This window comes from Rattus norvegicus, chromosome 11, assembly GCF_021556685.1.
Source record: "Rattus norvegicus strain SHRSP/BbbUtx chromosome 11, alternate assembly SHRSP_T2T, whole genome shotgun sequence".
Taxonomy (NCBI): domain Eukaryota; kingdom Metazoa; phylum Chordata; class Mammalia; order Rodentia; family Muridae; genus Rattus; species Rattus norvegicus.
Genome location: NC_141544.1, coordinates 65,552,040 through 65,571,551, shown reverse-complemented (window position 1 = coordinate 65,571,551; position 19,512 = coordinate 65,552,040). Strand labels below are relative to the sequence as shown.

Below are 19,512 nucleotides of genomic sequence, written 5' to 3'. Positions count from 1 at the left end.
ATTACTTAACCAAAGAAAGAGAATACATATAAAAAAATCTCTAAACATACTTAATATCCCTGTATTTGGCATGCAAAATTTGCTGTTTTTTTTTTTTTCCAGAGAGCCCTGGTAGGCAAAATAGGGCTATTGTTACACTGCTATGCCCACATGTTATAAATGCAACACAAAAAAGAAAGGAGGATACAGCTTCTCAGAGACCTTGTCACCACTTTGCATAATGCAAGCACACTTGCATGTGCTGATCATTTTCATGAGAATTCTTTTTTTTTTTATTAACTTGAGTATTTCTTATATGCATTTCAAGTGTTATTCCCTTTCCCGGTTTCCGGGCAAACATCCCCCTCCCTCCTCCCCTTCCTTATGGGTGTTCCCCTCCCCATCCTCCCCCCATTGCCGCCCTCCCCCCACAGTCTAGTTCACTGGGGGTTCAGTCTTAACAGGACCCAGGGCTTCCCCTTCCACTGGTGCTCTTACTAGGATATTCATTGCTACCTATGAGGTCAGAGTCCAGGGTCAGTCCATGTATAGTCTTTAGGTAGTGGCTTAGTCCCTGGAAGCTCTGGTTGCTTGGCATTGTTGTACATATGGGGTCTCGAGCCCCTTCAAGCTCTTCCAGTTCTTTCTCTGATTCCTTCAACGGGGGTCCTATTCTCAGTTCAGTGGTTTGCTGCTGGCATTCGCCTCTGTGTTTGCTGTATTCTGGCTGTGTCTCTCAGGAGCGATCTACATCCGGCTCCTGTCAGTCTGCACTTCTTTGCTTCATCCATCTTGTCTAATTGGATGGCTGTATATGTATGGGCCACCTGTGGGGCAGGCTCTGAATGGGTGTTCCTTCTGTGTCTGTTTTAATCTTTGCCTCTCTATTCCCTGCCAAGGGTATTCTTTTTCCCCTTTTAAAGAAGGAGTGAAGCATTCACATTTTGATCATCCGTCTTGAGTTTCATTTGTTCTAGGCACTTAGGGTAATTCAAGCATTTGGACTAATAGCCACTTATCAATGAGTGCATACCATGTATGTCTTTCTGTGATTGGGTTACCTCACTCAGGATGATATTTTCTTTATTAGAGAACTAGTCCGATGGCTATTCAGGGCTTGCTGTATAGACTAGCAAGGACTATTTACACTTATAAGAGTAGTGAGTACACAAACATAAAATACCTACAATAGGAACTTTTTGGTTTTTAGCATTTGAAAACTATTTAAAACTTAATAAACCTAAAATATAACAAATTTGTTTCCCAATGTCTAAATGTAATCATAATAAAATGATCATTTTCAAAGGGTATCTTAATTTCTTTAATAAAACTCAACCGCAAAAAAAGCTAGAATGTTAAAGAAACATTCATTAAATATATGCTAGCTTTTGTGGTATAAGCTTGAGACTTATAATTATTGTCTTATAAAATATGCAGCACTAATGAATGCTGCTCTACCAGCTAACTAAATAGGAACTAGTAATGAATATACTCATACTTCTATTTAAATTCCAAAACGACTGAGAAATGTTATGACAATATCACTGATATTTTACTTATCAAAGTAAAATATAAATTATTATATTCTTAATCTTAGTATTTTATAAATTAATCTTCATTGACTGCATTAGTCATTAAAAGGTTTATATATGTTCCCATGACTAGTAGCTAAGACTGTAGTTAGAGAAACTACAGTTTTGATATACAGAAGTATCAAAACTTTGAGTATACTCCAGATTAGAAAACTTACCATTTTTTTAACCACAAAGTTTACACTGAATAAATATGAGCAACATACTCCATTAAAAAAAAAATCCCCTGAGCTGACCGGTTGCCATAGCTTTCTGTACCAAGATCCAGTAGGGAGAGAGCTGGCTGGATTCTCAGAAGTGCAGACAATCCTGAGAGAGACCACCACTTCTGCTCACATTCCTGGCCCAAGAGGAACTGCCCGGAGCCCTCTGGACACAGGAACCAAGGAACAGTCAGGGACAGGATCCTTCCAGTTTCCGCCTGCAACCAGAGCAGACCCTGTGACACAGTCCTCTGTACCCAGATTCTACCCAGAGAAAGCCAGTGTCCAGGAGTGCTGACACACAGGCTTACAAGAGGGTAAAGCCACTGTCAGAGACAGCAAGACCAGCTAAGACCAGAGATAAGCAGATGGTGAGAGGCAAGGGCAAGAATCTAAGCAACAGAAACCAAAACTACTTGGCATCATCAGAACCCAGTTATCCCACGACAGCAAACCCGTGATAACCCAACACTGGAAAAGCAAGACTTTGATTTAAAATCATAACTCATGACGATGTTGATGTTAGAGGTCTTTAAGAAGGACATAAATAACTCTCTTAAAGAAATATAAGACAGCACAGGTAAACAAGTAGAAGCCCTTCTTAAAGAAGAAACACAAAAATCCCTTTCAGGTGACGGAAGTGAACAAAACCATCCAGGATCTAAAAATAGAAATAGAAACAATAAAGAAATAACAAAGGGAGACAACCCTGCAGATAGATAACCTAGGAAAGAGATCAGGAGTCATAGAAACAAGCATTAACAAAAGAGTACAAGAGATAAAAGAGAGAATCTCAGGGGCAGAAGACAGCATAGGAAAACACTGATAAAACCATCAAAGAAAATGTAAAATGCAAAAAGCTCCTAATCCAAAGTATCAAAGAAATCCAGGACATAATGAAAAGATCAAACCTAAGGATAATAGGAACAGAAGAGAACAAAGATGCCCAACTTAAAGGGACAGTAAATAAATTCAAAAAAATTATAGAAGAAAACTTCCCTAAACTAAAGAAAGAGATGCTAATAAACATACAAGAAGCCTACAGAACTCCAAATAGATTTGGACCAGAAAAGAAACTCCTCCCGTCACATAATAGTGAAAACACCAAATGCACAAAACAAAGAAAGAATATTAAAAGCAGTAAGGGAAAAAGGTCAAGTAACATATAAAGGCAGACCTATCAGAATTACACCAGACTTCTCACCAGAGACTATGGAAGCCTGAAGATCCTGGACAGGTGTCATACAGACCCTAAGAGAAGACAACTGTCAGCCCAGGTTACTGTATCCAGCAAAACTCTCAATTAACATAGATGGAGAAACCAAGATATTCCATGACAAAACCAAATTTACGCAATATCTTTCTATAAATCCAGCCCTACAAAGGATAATAAATGGAAAACTCCAACACTAGGACTGAAACTTTACCCTAGAAAAAGCAAGAAATTAATAATTTCAACTAACCCAAAATAAGAGAGCCACACAAACACAATTACACCTCTAACAATAAAAATAACAAGAAATGACAATCACTATTCCCTGTATCTCTTAAGATCAATAGACTCAATTCCCCAATAAAACGACATAGACAAGCAGACTGGATATGCAAAGAGGACCGAGCATTTTGCTGAATACAGGAAACACATCTGAGTGACAAAGACAGACACTACCTCAGAGTTAAAGGCTAGAAAACAATCTTCCAAGCAAATGGTCCCAAAAGACAAGTAGGAGTAGCCATTCTAATAAAGAACAAAATCAACGTTCAACCAAAAGTTATCAAAAAAGATAAAGAAGACACCATATTACAGGAAAAATCCACCAAGAGGAACTCTCAACCCTACATTCATAAAAGAAACCTTACTAAAGCTCAAAGCACACATTGCACCTCATACAATAATAGTGGGAGACTTCAACACCCACTCTCATCAATGAATGATCATGGAAACCAAAAGTAAACAGAGAAACAGTAAAACTAACAGAGTTATGAGCCAAATGAATTTAACAGATATCTTTAGAACATTTCACCCTAAAACCAAAGAATATATCTTCTTCTCAGTACCTCACGGTACCTTCTCCAAAATTGACCATATAATTGGTCACAAAACAAGCTTCAACAGATACAAGAAGATTGAAATAATCCCATGTATCCATGTATCCTATCAGACCACCACAGACCAAGGCTGGTATTCAATAACAACAAAAACAACAGAAAGCCCACATACACATGGAAGTTGAACAATGCTCTACTCAACGATAACTTGGTCAACGAAGAAATAAATTAAAGAATTTTTAGAATTTAATGAAAATGAAGGCACAACATAACCAAACTTATGGGATACAATGAAAGCAGTGCTAAACGGAAACGTGATAGCTCTGAGTGCCTCCAAAAAGAAACTAGAGAGAGCATACATTAGCAGCTTGACAGCACTCCTAAAAGCTCTAGGAAACAAAATAAGCAAATACACCCAAGAGGAGTAGAAGGCAGGCAATAATCAAACTCATTGTTGAAATCAACCTAGTAGAAACAAAAAGAACTATACAAACAATCAATAAAATCTGGAGCTGGTTCTTTGAGAAAAGAACAAGACAGACAAACCCTTAGCCAGACTAACCAGAGGGCACAGAGATTGTATCCAAATTAACAAAATCAGAAATGAAAAGGGAGACATAACAACAGAAACTGAGGAAATTCAAAAGATCATTAGATCCTACTACAAAAGCCTATACTCAACAAACGTGGAAAATCTCGATGAAATGGACAATTTTCTAGACAGTTAACAGGTATCAAATTTAAATCAGGATCAGATAAACAATCTAAATAGTCCTATAACACCTAAAGAAATAGAAGCAGTCATTAAAAGTTTCCCAACTAAACACAAACCCCAGGACCAGATGGGTTTAGTGCAGATTTCTATCAGACCTTCATAGAAGACCTCATACCAATACTGTGCAAACTATTCCACAAAATAGAAACAGACGGAGCACTACCAAATTCCTTCTATGAAGCCACAATTATGCTTATACCTAAACCACACAAAGACCCAACAAAGGAAGAGAACTTTAGAGTATCAATGCAAAAACACTCAATAAAATTCTCGCAAACAAAATCCAAGAACACATCAAAGGGATCATCCATCATGATCAAGTAGGCTTCACCCAAGGGATGTGGGGATGGTTAAATATATAGAAATCCATCAATGTAATTCACTATATAAACAAACTCAAAGAAAAAAAAAACATGATTATCTCATTAGATGCTGACAAAGCATTTGACAAAATTCGGAAACCCCTTCATGTTCAGAATACAACAAATCAATAGCCAACATCAAACTAAATGGAAAGAAACTTAAAGTAATCCCACTAAAATCAGGGACTTGACAAGACTGTCTACTCTCTCCCTACTTATTCAATATAGTACTCGAATAATCAGAGCAATCAGACAGCAAAAGGAGGTCAAAGGTATCAATACAAGTTGGAAAGGAAGAAGTCAAAATATCACTATTTGCAGATGATAAGATAGTATACTTAAGTGACCCCCAAAATTCCACCAGAGAACTCCTAAACTCGATAACAACTTCAGCAAAGTGGCTGGATATATAATTAAGTCAAACAAAATTCCTACTCAATTCTCTATAACGATAGAAAGAGCAATTTGCAAGTTCATTTGGAATAACAAAAAACCCAGGATAGCAAAAACTATATTCAACAATAAAAGAACTCCTGGGGGAAATCACAATCCCTGACTTCAAGCAGTATTACAGAGCAATAGTGATAAAAACTGTATGGTATTGGTACAAAGACAGGCAGGTAGATCAATGGGATCTTTGACAAAGGAGCTAAAACCATCCTGTGGAAAAAAGATTGCATTTTCAGAAATAGGACCAGTTAAAGTGGTGGTCAGCATGTAGAAGAACGCAAATCAATCCAGTCTTATTTATCCAGTACAAGGCTTAAGTCCAAGTGGATCAAGGACCTGCACATCAAACCAGATGCACTCAAACTAATAGAAGAAAAAGTTGGGAAGAGCCTTGAACACACGGGCAATGGAGAAAATTTCCTGAACAGAACACCAATGGCTTATGCTCTAAGATCAAGAATCAACAAATTGGACCTTATAAAACTGCAAAGCTTCTGTAAGGAAGAGGACAATTAGGACAAAATGGCAATCAGCAGATTGGGAAAAGATCTTTACCATCCGACAGATATATAATATCCAATATATACCAAGAACTCAAGAAGTTAGTCTCCAGAGAGTCAAATAACCCTATTAAAAATGGGTTACAAAGGTAAATTCTCAACTGAGGAATATCGAATGCCTGAGAAAGTACCTAAAGAAATGTTCAACAACTTTAGTCATCATGGTAATGCAAATCAAAACAATCCTGAGATTCCACCTCACATCAGTCAGAATGGCCATGACTAAAAAAAAAAAAAAAAAATTCAGGTGTCAACAGATACTGGTGAGGATGTGGAAAAAGAGGAACACTCCTCCATTGTTGGTGGGATTGCAAGCTGGTACAATCACTCTGGAACCTCAGTCTGGAGGTTCCTCAGAAAATTGGATATAGGACCCAACTATACCACTCCTGGGCATATATGCAAAAGATGCTCTAAAATATAACAAGGACATATACCCAAAAGATGCTCCAACATACAATACGGACACATATTCCACTATGTTCATAGCAGCCTTATTTATAATAGCTGGAAGCTGGAAAGAACCCAGATGTCCCTCAACAGAGGAATGGATACAGAAAATGTAGTACATTTACACAATGGCGTACTACTCAGCTATTAAAAACATGACTTCATGAATTTCATAGGCAAATGAATTGAACTAGAAAATATCATTCTGTGAAGTAACCCAAACCAAAAAACACATAGTATGTACTCACTGATAAGTGGATATTAGCCTAAAAATGTGGACTTCCCAAGATACAATCCACAAAGCACATGAAGCTCAAGAAGGAGGATGACCGAAGTACAGATGCTTTAGAAGGGGGAAATATTCATAGGAGGAAATACACAGACAAAGTTTAGGGGAATGTCAGGAGGGCAATTGGGAAGGGGTGGATGGATGGGTAGAAGAACACCCTCATAGAAGGGGCAAGGGGCAAGGGGGATGAGACAGAGGTTTGTGAATGGGAAACCAGGAAAGGGGATAACATTTGAAATGTAAATAACAAAATACAAAAAGAAAAAAGAAAAAAATCCCTATTTTTCTTTATGGCTCTCTAAGCAAATGAAATGTTTTGATAAAATGACCCATAGTGATTTTTTTTTTTTTTTTCAGCTGACATAAGTGTGAGAAAAGGGCAATGTAAGATTTCTTAAAACACTTTGGAACAGAGTAGGAATGTGAGAAAAGAAAGCTATGAAAATCTGAAGGCATTCTTAAAAGTGGGTGTGAAATGCAGAAATTAATGAAATTATCAAATGACTAATTTAAGATTGTTCAATATATAAAATACATAGATATTTTATATATATATACATTCCATAACTTTTTTGAGTAACTTGTATGTCCCTGAGGATGAATTTGAGTTTTATCTGTGAAGATGCAGTAAGCCTCAGGTAGTAATGGTCAGACATCTCTGTTGTAATGCCAGTGCAGGGTCTTACCTTTCTATTACTCTTAGTTCTTTTCTTTTTCTTTGTTTTACTTTTGACCTATATGATAAAAATAAGGCATTTATTTAATATGCTATTCACATCATACAATGAATTTTATGCAATATTTCACCTAACTACTATAATTTTCTTCTAACACTTATTTTTCTAAATTTTTGTTTTTTCTAGAATGTATTTTTCTACATTTTTAGTGGAAAAAATATTATAATTAATGTAACATCAATCTTCTCCCCTTGAAATGAACATAAGAAAGAATGCATACAAAAAACAAAATGAAAACAAATGAGAAACATACTTTTTGAAGAGAAACAATATATTTATACCCATAGGTAAAAGTTCCAGCCTAAGTAAGTTAGCATCTGTAAGGCAACTAGTTATCTGTTTAGCACTCAGATTTCATCCTGATTTATTAAATTATATTTCTGTGTTAGAAAAATTAAAATATTTCCTTATTTTTAGTTTTTCTTCCTTCTACGTGTCCTACATCTCAGTTCTTTCCCTCTCAAATGTACTTCCATTGATTGCGACTAAAAGAAAAAAGCTAACACAGTGCTTGACTTGGCAAAATAATTACTGAAGGAGAAACTACGGTAATGAGGACATGTTGTGTGGAAAGTCACTTCAATGCAGACTCTGTGTGAACACTACTGCCTTCAGTGCATGAGGGTAGTGCATGCAACCCTGGAAAGTGCAGAATAATTCCTTCACAGTTAAATATTAAATCTTATACCTCCTGAAGATCTTTAACAGATTCGGTTGAAGATTCACTCGGTATTGAGGCTACATCTTTATTTATTTCTGCTAACTGTATTTCAGTGTTTGATTTCACATCTATATTGTATTCCATCACAGGTGGACTCAATTCTTCTTCATCATTCTGTAAGTCTTCTACTTCTATACCTACGTTACAAAGAGAAAAGTTCATAATTTGAGGGCAGAGTTTTGAAAACTTTAGCCTTTTATTACAATTATAAAGATATTTGCTAGGCTAGCGAGACAGTGCAGTGGGTAAAGGCTTTCGCCTTCAGGCCTAATGCCCTGAGCCTGGTTGCCATAATCCACATGGTAGAGGGCGGGAACCAACTCTAGCAAATTGTCCTCTGATTTCTAAACTTGCACTAAATGGCAAGAATACAAACATTTCCCATTGCTACATGAAAATTGCAACTCCTACTTACCCAAAAATCACAGGCACCAGTGAGCCTGGAACCTCTTAGTATAAACCAAAATGATACAATACCTCATTGATATTTATAAAGATTCCAAGTTTTAAGTACTTTAGGATATAAATACAATCTAAACACTAAGGTATTAAATTCTGCTGTTGACCTTATTAAAAGTACAGCTAATATTATTTTATAGAATAAAAATATAAAACAAAAAGCAAGGAACATCTAGATCATTTTGTCTTTCCGTTTTTATAAAATTAGTAACTATACCATATTATATGATTTTCTTTGAATCTTTGCTCTTTTTCATTGTCAAAGACTCTGTCTTAAAATTTCCAGAGATGACCCAACATTTAACCTCAAGCAAACCCATGGTACTATTTTCTAAAAATTAATTTTAGAATGTATATTATATTTTTAACTTGTAGTTGTTTAAGATGTGTGTGTGCGTGCTTACATCTGTGCGCGCGCGTGCGCGCACGTGTGTGTGTGTGTGTGTGTGCACGCGCGCGCTCTCCCATGGAGGCAGCAAGAGGATATGGTGTAGAAGTGGTTATGAGTAGCCTGATATGGGTGGTAGAAACTGAAGTGGGGTCCTCTGCAGGAATAGCAAGTGCTCTTATCCAGCAAGCAGTCCGACTGGCCCCCAAACTTTATTGTTTGAAGCCTCCAAATGGGAATTACTAAACCAGGCAGGGAGTCATGTGTTGCAGTCACATATATCTAGATATTTGGAAGGCTAATATAGCAAAGTTGCTTGGTCCCCTGAATACAGAACTATAGACAATAAAGTGATAAGCAAGTAGAGGGAGCAGACTGCATTTTTGCCTGCTGAAGTCCTGAGTGTGAAAGTCTGGAATACTATCCTTCAGTAAGCACTAAAGTCAAATCAGAGGAATTTATATATATATACTAGGTTCAGCTGCCCAACAGCAAGTTGATTGTTATTTTCTAAGCTTTTCATTAATGTATAGCTTATGATATAGTTTATCTAAAACATATCAATAACATATTTATGCCTTAGGGATTCTGAGTTAAAATACCACTTATGAATTTTGAGTTTAAATAAACTTACGCTGACTGCCTGTTATTGACTGTAGAGTAATTCCTATAGTAAACAGAAAAAAAAATAATTAGAAATGTAATTGCAAGCAAAATGACCAAATTTCTGATTAGAATTAAGAAAAGCAGAAAACCTTTATAGAGCATTAATCTATTCCAGAACTGTCTAGAAAAGAACAAGCATCGCTGACTAATGCACTTTAGACAAAGTATAATCTATTACATAATAGCTGTAAAGTCAGGGAGCAACAACACTTCATTTTTTTAAAGTAAAATAGATCCATCATTTTCCCCTTCCCTGTATTCCCTCCTATCCCAAACTCCCCCTCCCTTCTTCTTGAAAATTACCTTTTTCTTTAGTTATGGTCACATATGCATACATATAAACAAAAGTCTGCTCTACCCATTTAGTGTTACTTGTATAAGATTTCAGAGCTGCCCACTTCGTACCGGATAACCAACTAGGGACCTTATTTCTGAGGACACTACTTCTCTCACTCTTAGAGGTTGGTTAGGTATATACAGTTCTTTTACTCTAGAGGTGGGGAGCCATGAGATTCTTCCTTTCCATGTCATGTCTACTGGTGATGGACTTCTTCAGTTCTTGATTAGGTAGTTATATTGTTAGTGAAGCTTCTCGGCCATTTTTATACACAATCTCCCAGTAGTGTTCCTTGTCCTCTGCCACTTACAATCTTTCTGTCCCCTCTTCTGGAATGTTCCCTGAGCTTTAGGCATAAGAGCTGTGTTGTAGATGTATCAGTTGAGGCTGTACACCCATTATCACTTCAATAGGAACTTTAAACTGAGTAGCAATTCTTATTTACTATTAGTCTAAGACTATGAAGAAATATTCTAAGACTATGAAGGAATGTTCATGAAATGCACAGCAAGTTTCCACTGAAGGTTTGAGTCTTTCAAGCCACATAGATTATCCGATCACAACTCCATTCCCTGTCCTTGTCTGTCAGTCTACTGAGCATCTGCCATATGTAACAGGCTGTATTGGACCCTACAGATTAAATGGTAAAGCCTAAAAAAAAAAATCTTCAAGTAGATATAGTGGCAATAATGGATGTTGTTGGACCAGTAAATGAAAACTGAAATTTTAATGATTAAGAGATAGTGCTATTAAAGGAATTTGAACATAAACTCTTTAAGTGAAAACTGCTTGAAATGGTCTGGACTTAATTACTGCTCAGAGCCCTTTCCTCAAATGTATGCATGTGTGTGTGTGTGTGTGTGTGTGTGTGTGTGTGTGTGTGTATTACATATATACACACACACACATATATATATATATATATATATATATATTTATGTAAGTGTATTGTTAAAGGCTTCCAAATTATATTCAAGAATTCTTTTCTAATATTTACATCATAAAATTTAGTGTCTTCTTATACTGAAAAAAGGACCTAAAGCCATAAATAGGAAAACGAAGAATTCCTAAACATAGAACAGACACTCAAAAATGGCTTGCTGGCTAATGTAAGTAATGATTTAGTACCTTGTTGATAGCAGGATAACATCCTCTGGATGATTTCTGGTACTGGTATGCCTAGATAAATGGACAGCTGATGATAATCAAGGGAGATATTCTCAATGGGATTCTCCTTGACTTTGTCAATATCGTCTTGTTTCATCCCAAGGCGCAGAAGGATATCAGAAACTTTTTTCCAAATTGAATTGAACTGTGTCTCAGAGAGACCATTCATCAGAATCTCACTGAGAAGGATATCTCTGTACTTGCAGAGCCTCAGAATATCTGCAGACTTAGAGAGATCAGAAGATGGTGGTTCCATATCCCAGCCTTTTCTGGGTGCAGGGAATACATTCAGATGTTTAATGAGTGCTAATAAGAGGCACAAGTCAAACTGTTTGGACTGTGGTAGCTCCTTGTTTGGGGGATAAAGCAGATGCCATGATCCACCCAAAGGGTGATTGGTCCAAAGGTGATTGTAGTAGGGTTCCAGCACATTCTTGTGTATAAGCAGCTCTTTTTTCAAAAGGGTGGGTGGCATAGCCTCATCAAATATTTGCCGGACAATGTCAGTACCAGAAATAATAATTATATGAAGCAGATGATAGAAATAATTATAATCAAGTTTGAAGATAGGAACTTCATCTGAAAATGAATTTGGAGAAGTCAAAAAAATCCACATTAATGTTCTTTTTCTATGTGGTCTCTCACATTGCATCCTAAGTTCCTATAGGGCAGGAAGTGTTTCAAGGAATGAAGTACAGAAGAATCTTACCATAGTCAGTGCTTAATAAGCATGCTGTTCTGTTTAGCTATCAAAAACTCTACACAAAAAGAGCAGGTTCCTAAGCAGAAAGAACTGCAGATTCTCCTAACCCAGAAGGCTTTCAACTATCTGTGATTTTATTTAAGTAAATTAACATTGTCAACATAATGGCAAAGTAGTTCTAGAAATCCTGGAATTAGCCAGGAATAGTATTTTTTTAGGTTTAATTATAACTTACATAAATAATTTTATTTATATTTTCAAAAAAAATCAGTCCATGCAGAAGGTTGTGTGTGAAAAGCAGTGCACGCACAGTCTAGCACTCACTGAGTCATGCTGTCTGAGTGAGCAACGTCTAAGCTTTAAAGGTTATTCATGTTAAAGTACATAGACTACTGTCTATCACATTAGACGGCTCAGATATATACTAGCCTATGTAGTTATCTAACGAGCTTCGTTTACTCAAAGCACAGTCCACAGACCAGAAATATTGGCACCTACCTGAGGCTCTGAGTCCTGCAGAAGTTTGAATACCGCTGCAAACCTACCCATGTCTTTGGACATCTGCAGTTTGTTTGATTTTTTAATCATCAGATGATAGAATTTACGATGCATTTATCTAATAAACTGAATAATTATGTTGGTATTTCAACAATTAAATGGAATGAGACAGCAGACTAAACTATTTAGTATTTTCCATTTTAGTAGTACTTCAAGGGCTGAAATTAGTGGGAAGTCAGTCTATGATAGAGTTTAGTTCTTGAATTAGTAATAAATGATGTGTTCATTATAAAAAATAACTTTACTATTTTATCCTTTATGGTTTCTCTCTTTAAGAAACTTTCAAATTAATAACTTTGCTTAATATAATTGATATACACCATGAAAAAACAATTTAATAGTAAATGTCTTATAAGAGCTTCTTTAAACTGCCAAATATAGAGCAGGCCAGCATTAGGGTCATCGAGTCTCCCTAGTAAAAAGGGCTGACCAAACTTGTCTTCCATGAGGCCAGGGGCCTATATGGTCTCTGAGTGCTGAATAGACTACTTCCTTGGACAATCCTAAAGAGGTGACATGCGCATTTATGCTGCTTGGCTCCAAGCTCCAAAATGTTCATTCCTTGCATTTTAGATCGCTCACACAGTTGCTCTCCTAAGAGAGAAAAAAAGTCTCCTGAGGTAAATCCTACTGTACACTCACAAGCATGTTCCAGAGTTAGCATGTCTCTCCAGTGCCAAAATGGTATGAGAGCCACACACTGGCTGGCGTTTTTGTCTGTGGGTTCTAGTATGTAGCAAGCATTATTTGGTGATATATTCATGAAGACTGTGGATGGTAACCATAAATAATTGCACGACTGCTAACAGAATCATACTTTATAGACAGTAAAAAAAAGTTAATATTTTCAGTAGGAGTCATAAAAATAAAGTAATACCTTTTGGATCTGATTTTAAATTGAATTTCGGTCTAATATCAGTATCAGTTAATTCCATAGACATCAAATTCTTGTAACTGCAAGTAGAAAAGAAAGTAATATTGAAAAGTACCAGTCAGTCCAAAATTTTAGAATAAGCAGCATTGCGGATTTTGTTAACCTAAAAATAATCTGAAAGTAAAGGAAAAGACACTTTGGTTAAAAGTAAGAATCACAAGAAATGACAACTTGACACTGAAAGTGTCACTATAAATCAGAAGTGCAGAGTCCTGACAAATTCTCAAAGAGCTTTATGAGGCAAAAACTATGTGGTAGCTGATAAAAGGAAAATAAAAGAATTAGCATTGTAAAGATAAATAATATCAAACAAGAAATCTTTCTTGTTGATCACACAAATAAAAAGGTAAAGATAACTCATCTTACTGAATTTCTAGAGATGTTTAAGAAATAATGAATAAGCTCTTGCAAAAATATTGTATTAACATACATAGTTTGAATGAATGGAGGGAAGAAGCACAAAAAATTATTAAACAGGTAAATGTTGCCAATAAGTGAAAACTCTGTATTTTTGCTTTAAAATGAACTTTGCATCACAAAAACCCAAAACAAAACTAAAAAACCAAAAATCAGAAACAAACAAATAAAAAACCCAAACACTAATACTAAGAAGTAAATATCAAGGTAGCTACTGTTTGTTGATAAGATATCTTAACCTAAGTGTCATTATGTAAAAAAATTTAAAACTTTAACAATATGAATTGTTAGTAAAAACTGATTAATAGGAATTACCCAAAACAGCGGAAAGAATTGCAAATTGGTAAAACTATGTATAAAAAATTAACAGTATCTAATAACTTGAAAATAAGCTTTAAAAGGAATAAAAATTCTAACTCTATTATATTCATACATTATATATTCATATTTACCACCACTGATATAGTTTACAGTTATAAATAATCCAAGTATCTATCAACAGTGGTATAAATGTTGCAATACAACAAAATGACAGGAAGAAAATAACACAAATGAGTCACACAGTATATAGTTTAGGAATGAACAAAACAAATGTGTCGGTACATACAAGGTTCTGGACAGAAAACAAACTGTATTATTAGCAAAACTTATGCAATTTTGAAAATAGATTATAGTAGGTTACAAATGTATATTAAAAATTCTAGGGCAATTGCTTCACTAAATAGAGTAAAACAAACAAGAAAGCAGTGTAAAAAGATGGCTCGGCAGTTAAGAGTTACTGTTATTGTTAAGTTACTGTTCTTGCAGAAGACCCCAATTTAGTGTCCAGCACCCACACGGTGACTCACAAATAAAAACAAGGAGAAGATGGGAAAAAAAGATGGTAGATTCAAATCATCTAAATAGCTGCAGAATATTATCCATGTAATATATATGGAATAAAGACTAACATAAAGGCAAAGATTAAAAAATTAGAAGAGCATAATGTCTATGACATCCACAAAAATAAAAACAACTTTCAATGAGATATACAAGTTGAAATGAATGGATACAAAATAAGTGGAAATGTTAATACCAGACAAAGAGACTTGATGCAGGATTGTAAGGGATAATGAGGTTTTTTATAAAGGGTATGCTTTTATCATCCAATAAAACAACTTACAAATAAAGAAATGAGGATAAAATATATACAGCAGACAACTTTTTCAAAGTAAAGCAAGTCAAGAAAAGATACCATGCTTTTATGTTTTAGGCAGTATTTTGTATAACGTGCACAAACTAGTAAGTGAGACAACACTCTTACCCTCACCTATCAACTGCTTATATTCTGGCGAGCATGCAAATATAATAAACATCAAATGTTTTGAAGGGCATAAAAGGAATTATGAGGAACCTCACACTCATTAACTAGGCAAAAGCAAACAGTGTCAGTGGTAGGAGCACTGAAGGTGAAACCCTTCTGCCGGCAGGTAAACCCCAGAGATTACTTAGGATGACACAGTCGAGAAGCCAAAAGCTCATCACATGAGTCAAAGCAGAATGATGGTAGAAGCTACAGCAAGGTCAACAAGACCGAAGGCTGCCATGTTAAGAGCAATGTGAAGTTTCTGAAATACTGTCAAACACAGAAATCATTTATTTGCATTCTTATCATTAAAAAGTCCTAGGGACAGTTAAACAAACAAGAGGCTTTGGAAAAAAAAACAACAAAGATGCAGATAAACTAATTAAGGAGCTGTTTTAGGATGGCCACATTATGGAAAGCATGCTATAGATTCAATGTAATATCTAAAAAAAACCTCTTTAATATTCTTTACAGACTTGAGAAAAGAATCATAAAATTCACGTAGAAATAAAGACCCCCAAATAGACAAAACCATTCTAAGTAGAAAGAAGAATGTTGGGGATTTAGCAACACCTAGTTTCTAATTATATTAAATAGTCAAAGAAAAAAACATGGTACTGACAAAACAGACATATAGATTAATGAAATATAGCAGAGAAACCGCAAATAAGCCATGGTAGCTTTACCCACTGGATTAATGGCAAATATTTAAAAACACATGCTAAAGAAAAACCAGATTCACAAACACGTCTATCTCCAGCTCAGGGTCATTCAACATCTGCTCTGAACTCTGGACAAATGCACTCAGACATGTAAACACCTACACAGACAATTACATATAAATATAATTTAAAAATAAAAACAAAAGTAAATCTTAAAAAAAAAAGGAAAACTGGACACCTACAAGAATAAAACTAGATCTGTATCTGTCACCCTACAACAAAAAGTCAATTTAACACGGATCCTGTGTGTGCGTGTGTGTGTGAGAGAGAGAGAGAGAGACAGAGAGAGAGAGAGAGAGAGAGAGAGAGAGAGAGAGAGAGAGCGAGCATGCACCCATGCGTGTAAGAAAAGGGAAAGGGATGGATTAGAAGAATTTATATTACAGTTTCTAATTTCGATAGCAATACTCTGAGCCTGTATTACATAAGTACTACTCAGCAACATGCTTTTCTCACCTAAGAAATAGAAAGATTTTAAATTGAAGACAAGCTCTGATAAATGAAGTTTTTATATTGTAACAATAAGCTTATGTTATTTTAGGAAAATGTTTGTATTCAGGAAGCGGTTAGTTTTATAGTTAATGGTAACCATATGATTTTCCTTATGTTTTCAAATGTAAATATGCACAGTAGACAGACTAGAAGGGGAGAGAACGAGCACTCTCTGTGATCCTTTTTCATACTGAACACTATGAAGTCAGTGGTCTAAAACTGAGAAAACGCAAGAGCAGCACCTCACACACGCTGAGCATGTGAGCAGCACACACATGCTCAGAAAAAAAGAAAAAATTAACAAAATGTTTCATTTCAAGCTTACCTTGCTCCTAAGTTTTCAATGGTTATATATTCATCCTTTCTCACCACTTCAAACTGCAAGTGATGGAGAAAAAAAAGCCCTAAAATAGTTCAATTTTCAAAATTCTTTAAGTTCTTAGCTTCCACATTTAGAAAAAGATAATTAGAATAAAACTACAAAGCGTATAAAGCAAATGACACAATTAAAATCTAAGCAACATAAAATACCACTCAAATAAAAAATTAGAATAGTTAAAAGCAATCAATTTTACATCATTCATATGACTTGAATGTCAAAGTTAAAATATAAAAGCATGAGTAAATAAACAGTATGATAAATTAAAAAAAATAGGATTCACTCATAGTTTTAATTTTAAATGATTTACCTTAAACTAAAAGTTCAAAATATTCTATTACTTAAAACTAAAATGAATACTATGTTTTATTTAACATTTATTTATTTAGGATATGAAACGTTAGACATTAGGAAGTTATTTACAGACTAAATAGGCCTTTGATTCAACTCCCAGGTTCATCAAAAGAGAAAACAAAAGATTCAAAATGGCGAAAGTTATTTTTAATTTAAGGTGGCAAAAAAAGCAGTTAAATTATCACACTTAATTATTCGTGGTCTATAATACATTATTCAGCAGTAGTTCACTGATGGTATATTTATCTGTTTGTATTTCTTAAATTTTCTACATAGAATGCAGGCAAGAAAAAGAAGAACTCACCAATATTTTGACAATTCCAGGAACATCACACTGTAGCATCCTTACCATGTCACCTGCACAGCCGTCTTTCAAACATTTTTGCCCACTAAAACTCTAAAATTGTTCATAGAAAAACAATAAGTATAAAAACATCAGTACCATACAAATCTGAGCCACTAAAGGCATGAAGCAGATGATGTCACATGACAAACTAAAGCTGTGACAGGCTACTCAGAGCATGTATTATCAGTGTGTATTTATAGCACTTTAACTATACAGACTTCAAACCCTTTAAGGAGCTTTACAACCTAAAGGGTACATGTAACTGTTGGAAGAAACTTATAGCAACATGTACTGACTAAGCACAGACAGTATTGAATGTCTATAAGCTAGTTAAGGATTCTAGAGAAAAGGAAAGAATAAAAACAGTGAGTTCTCTGGTTCTGATCTTTCCTTTGGTTAACTTACTTCTATTTCTTATATGTCTCTGTCAAATACTGAAAAATATCTATTGCTCCATGAACCATATAACCTAAAAAGTATTTCTCACTTAAAAAGGAATAGCAATGCTTTATGCTTTACTTTTAGAGAGCAACATGTCATCTCATACTCTTGTCAGTTCTTTCCAACATACACAAACCCTCTGAAATATGTACACTTTACTATCATATCAGAGCTTAGAAATAATAACCATAGTGAACTTATCAGTCTAATGTAATAAAACTAGTAAGTGGCTCAAGCTAGACTTGATCCCAAATCTGCCACCCCATCCTAATGTTCTTTTTATTGTATGGTAAATGCCTAAGGTTTTTTTCTTGTTTTCCTAATGTAAAACTTGTAGAACTTAAAGTTATAAAGCAAATACGACCACAAAAAAATAATTAATAAAAAAAAGGGCTCTGAGTTTCACTTTAATGTTAGTGGTAAGCACTCAATTTATCATAACTATCATAATTAAATAAAATAACTGCATATCTGAACACTAAATTTTCTTATTTTCCATCTTTAAAATAAAGCGCATCCTTAAACTGAGGGTGACAAGAAGAAAATCACCAGAGAACTGAGAGTAAAAGGAGGGAGTGAAGGGAGCGTCGAGTGACCGGAAGACTCCACAGACAGCAGGGAAGAAGGCAGAGGTGTGCTGTGGTGTGACCGCTTTACCTGATCACTTTCTCCTGGATACTTTAAGTTCTTGAACTTTTTCCAACAAATTTTATGGAAGTAAATACAGCAACTTTTACTGCACATTAGCTGAAAAAATCCCTTTGGGAAAAAAAAAGAAATATAGTTCAGGTAAACATAGAAATACCTTTTCTTATCTGTTAATTTATAGAGTATTCTTTTTATAATTTAATTTTACATAACATTCAAATTTTCCTACCAAGGCCCATAGAAACCAGATGAACTTCTGATATTGCAGAATTACTAAAGTTAGAAAAATAAGACCACAAGATCAAAACTGCTTACATTCCTCCCTTTACCTTTGTTCCTCAACCAAAGAATGACAATGAAAGTGATCATTTAATTAGTAACACGAGCCCCGAGAGTTGCCCATTTCTTAGTATATATGTTACTATTCTCAATTTCTACCATTTTTCATTGGAAATTTTGAGGACTTCATACATAAGCACTGCATCTACATCAGTCTTAGCCCCCTTGTCTTTCATTAATTTATTTTTTACCTATTACTATACATACATATGTATTTGTATGTATATATGTACATGTATATGTACATATGCATGTATATACAAACTATTGGTTCCATTCAGTGTTGCAAGTCTATGCTTGTGCCCTGGGCTAACTCCCTTAGGACTGGACAATCTATGCTGGAAATCTAAGACCCTCCTTGGAAGAAAATGATCCTTCCTTTTCCAGCGGGTATTGGGTACAAGGAGCTCTTCGTCATCCATTTCCATCTGCAGTGGCAGATCACCTGCTGTCAACATGCCAGTTGTGTTCAGGCAAGCCTACTTTAGGTGTCATGGGTGGATTTTCCCTTTCAAGTCTAGGGGACTTGTCCATGTAGCAGCAAGAGTGCTGGGCTTCTGGCTCTTACAAACTCTCTACCTCCTTTTCTGTAATTTTAGCCAAAGGAGAACCAACTACTGCCATTTTCTAACTGTACGACCAATACAATA

At 35.2% G+C, this 19,512-nt stretch overlaps 1 protein-coding gene across 18 annotated transcripts in view; it reads right to left on the bottom strand.

The window, feature by feature from the left end:
• Dzip3 (DAZ interacting zinc finger protein 3) overlaps positions 1–19,512 on the bottom strand; it is a 70,118-nt gene that overhangs the window by 22,113 nt on the left and 28,493 nt on the right. For 7 of the 18 annotated variants that reach the window (XR_015632772.1, XM_087576252.1, XM_087576251.1 and 4 more), the window contains 8 exons: positions 18,533–18,634; positions 17,393–17,485; positions 16,681–16,733; positions 13,323–13,399; positions 11,146–11,763; positions 9,649–9,681; positions 8,135–8,304; positions 7,396–7,443 (listed from right to left, as the gene is read on the bottom strand). Coding sequence is in view for 16 of the 18 variants with exons in the window: in XM_087576252.1 (XP_087432378.1) it covers positions 7,396–7,443; positions 8,135–8,304; positions 9,649–9,681; positions 11,146–11,763; positions 13,323–13,399; positions 16,681–16,733; positions 17,393–17,485; positions 18,533–18,634 (1,194 nt within the window). In the remaining 2 variants the exon portion in view is untranslated. Of the gene's footprint in view, positions 1–252; positions 1,993–7,395; positions 7,444–8,134; positions 8,305–9,648; positions 9,682–11,145; positions 11,764–13,322; positions 13,400–16,680; positions 16,734–17,392; positions 17,486–18,532; positions 18,635–19,512 lie in introns of those variants that run through there. The other 11 variants (XM_087576256.1, XM_087576255.1, XM_087576258.1 and 8 more) reach the window with 5 other exon arrangements.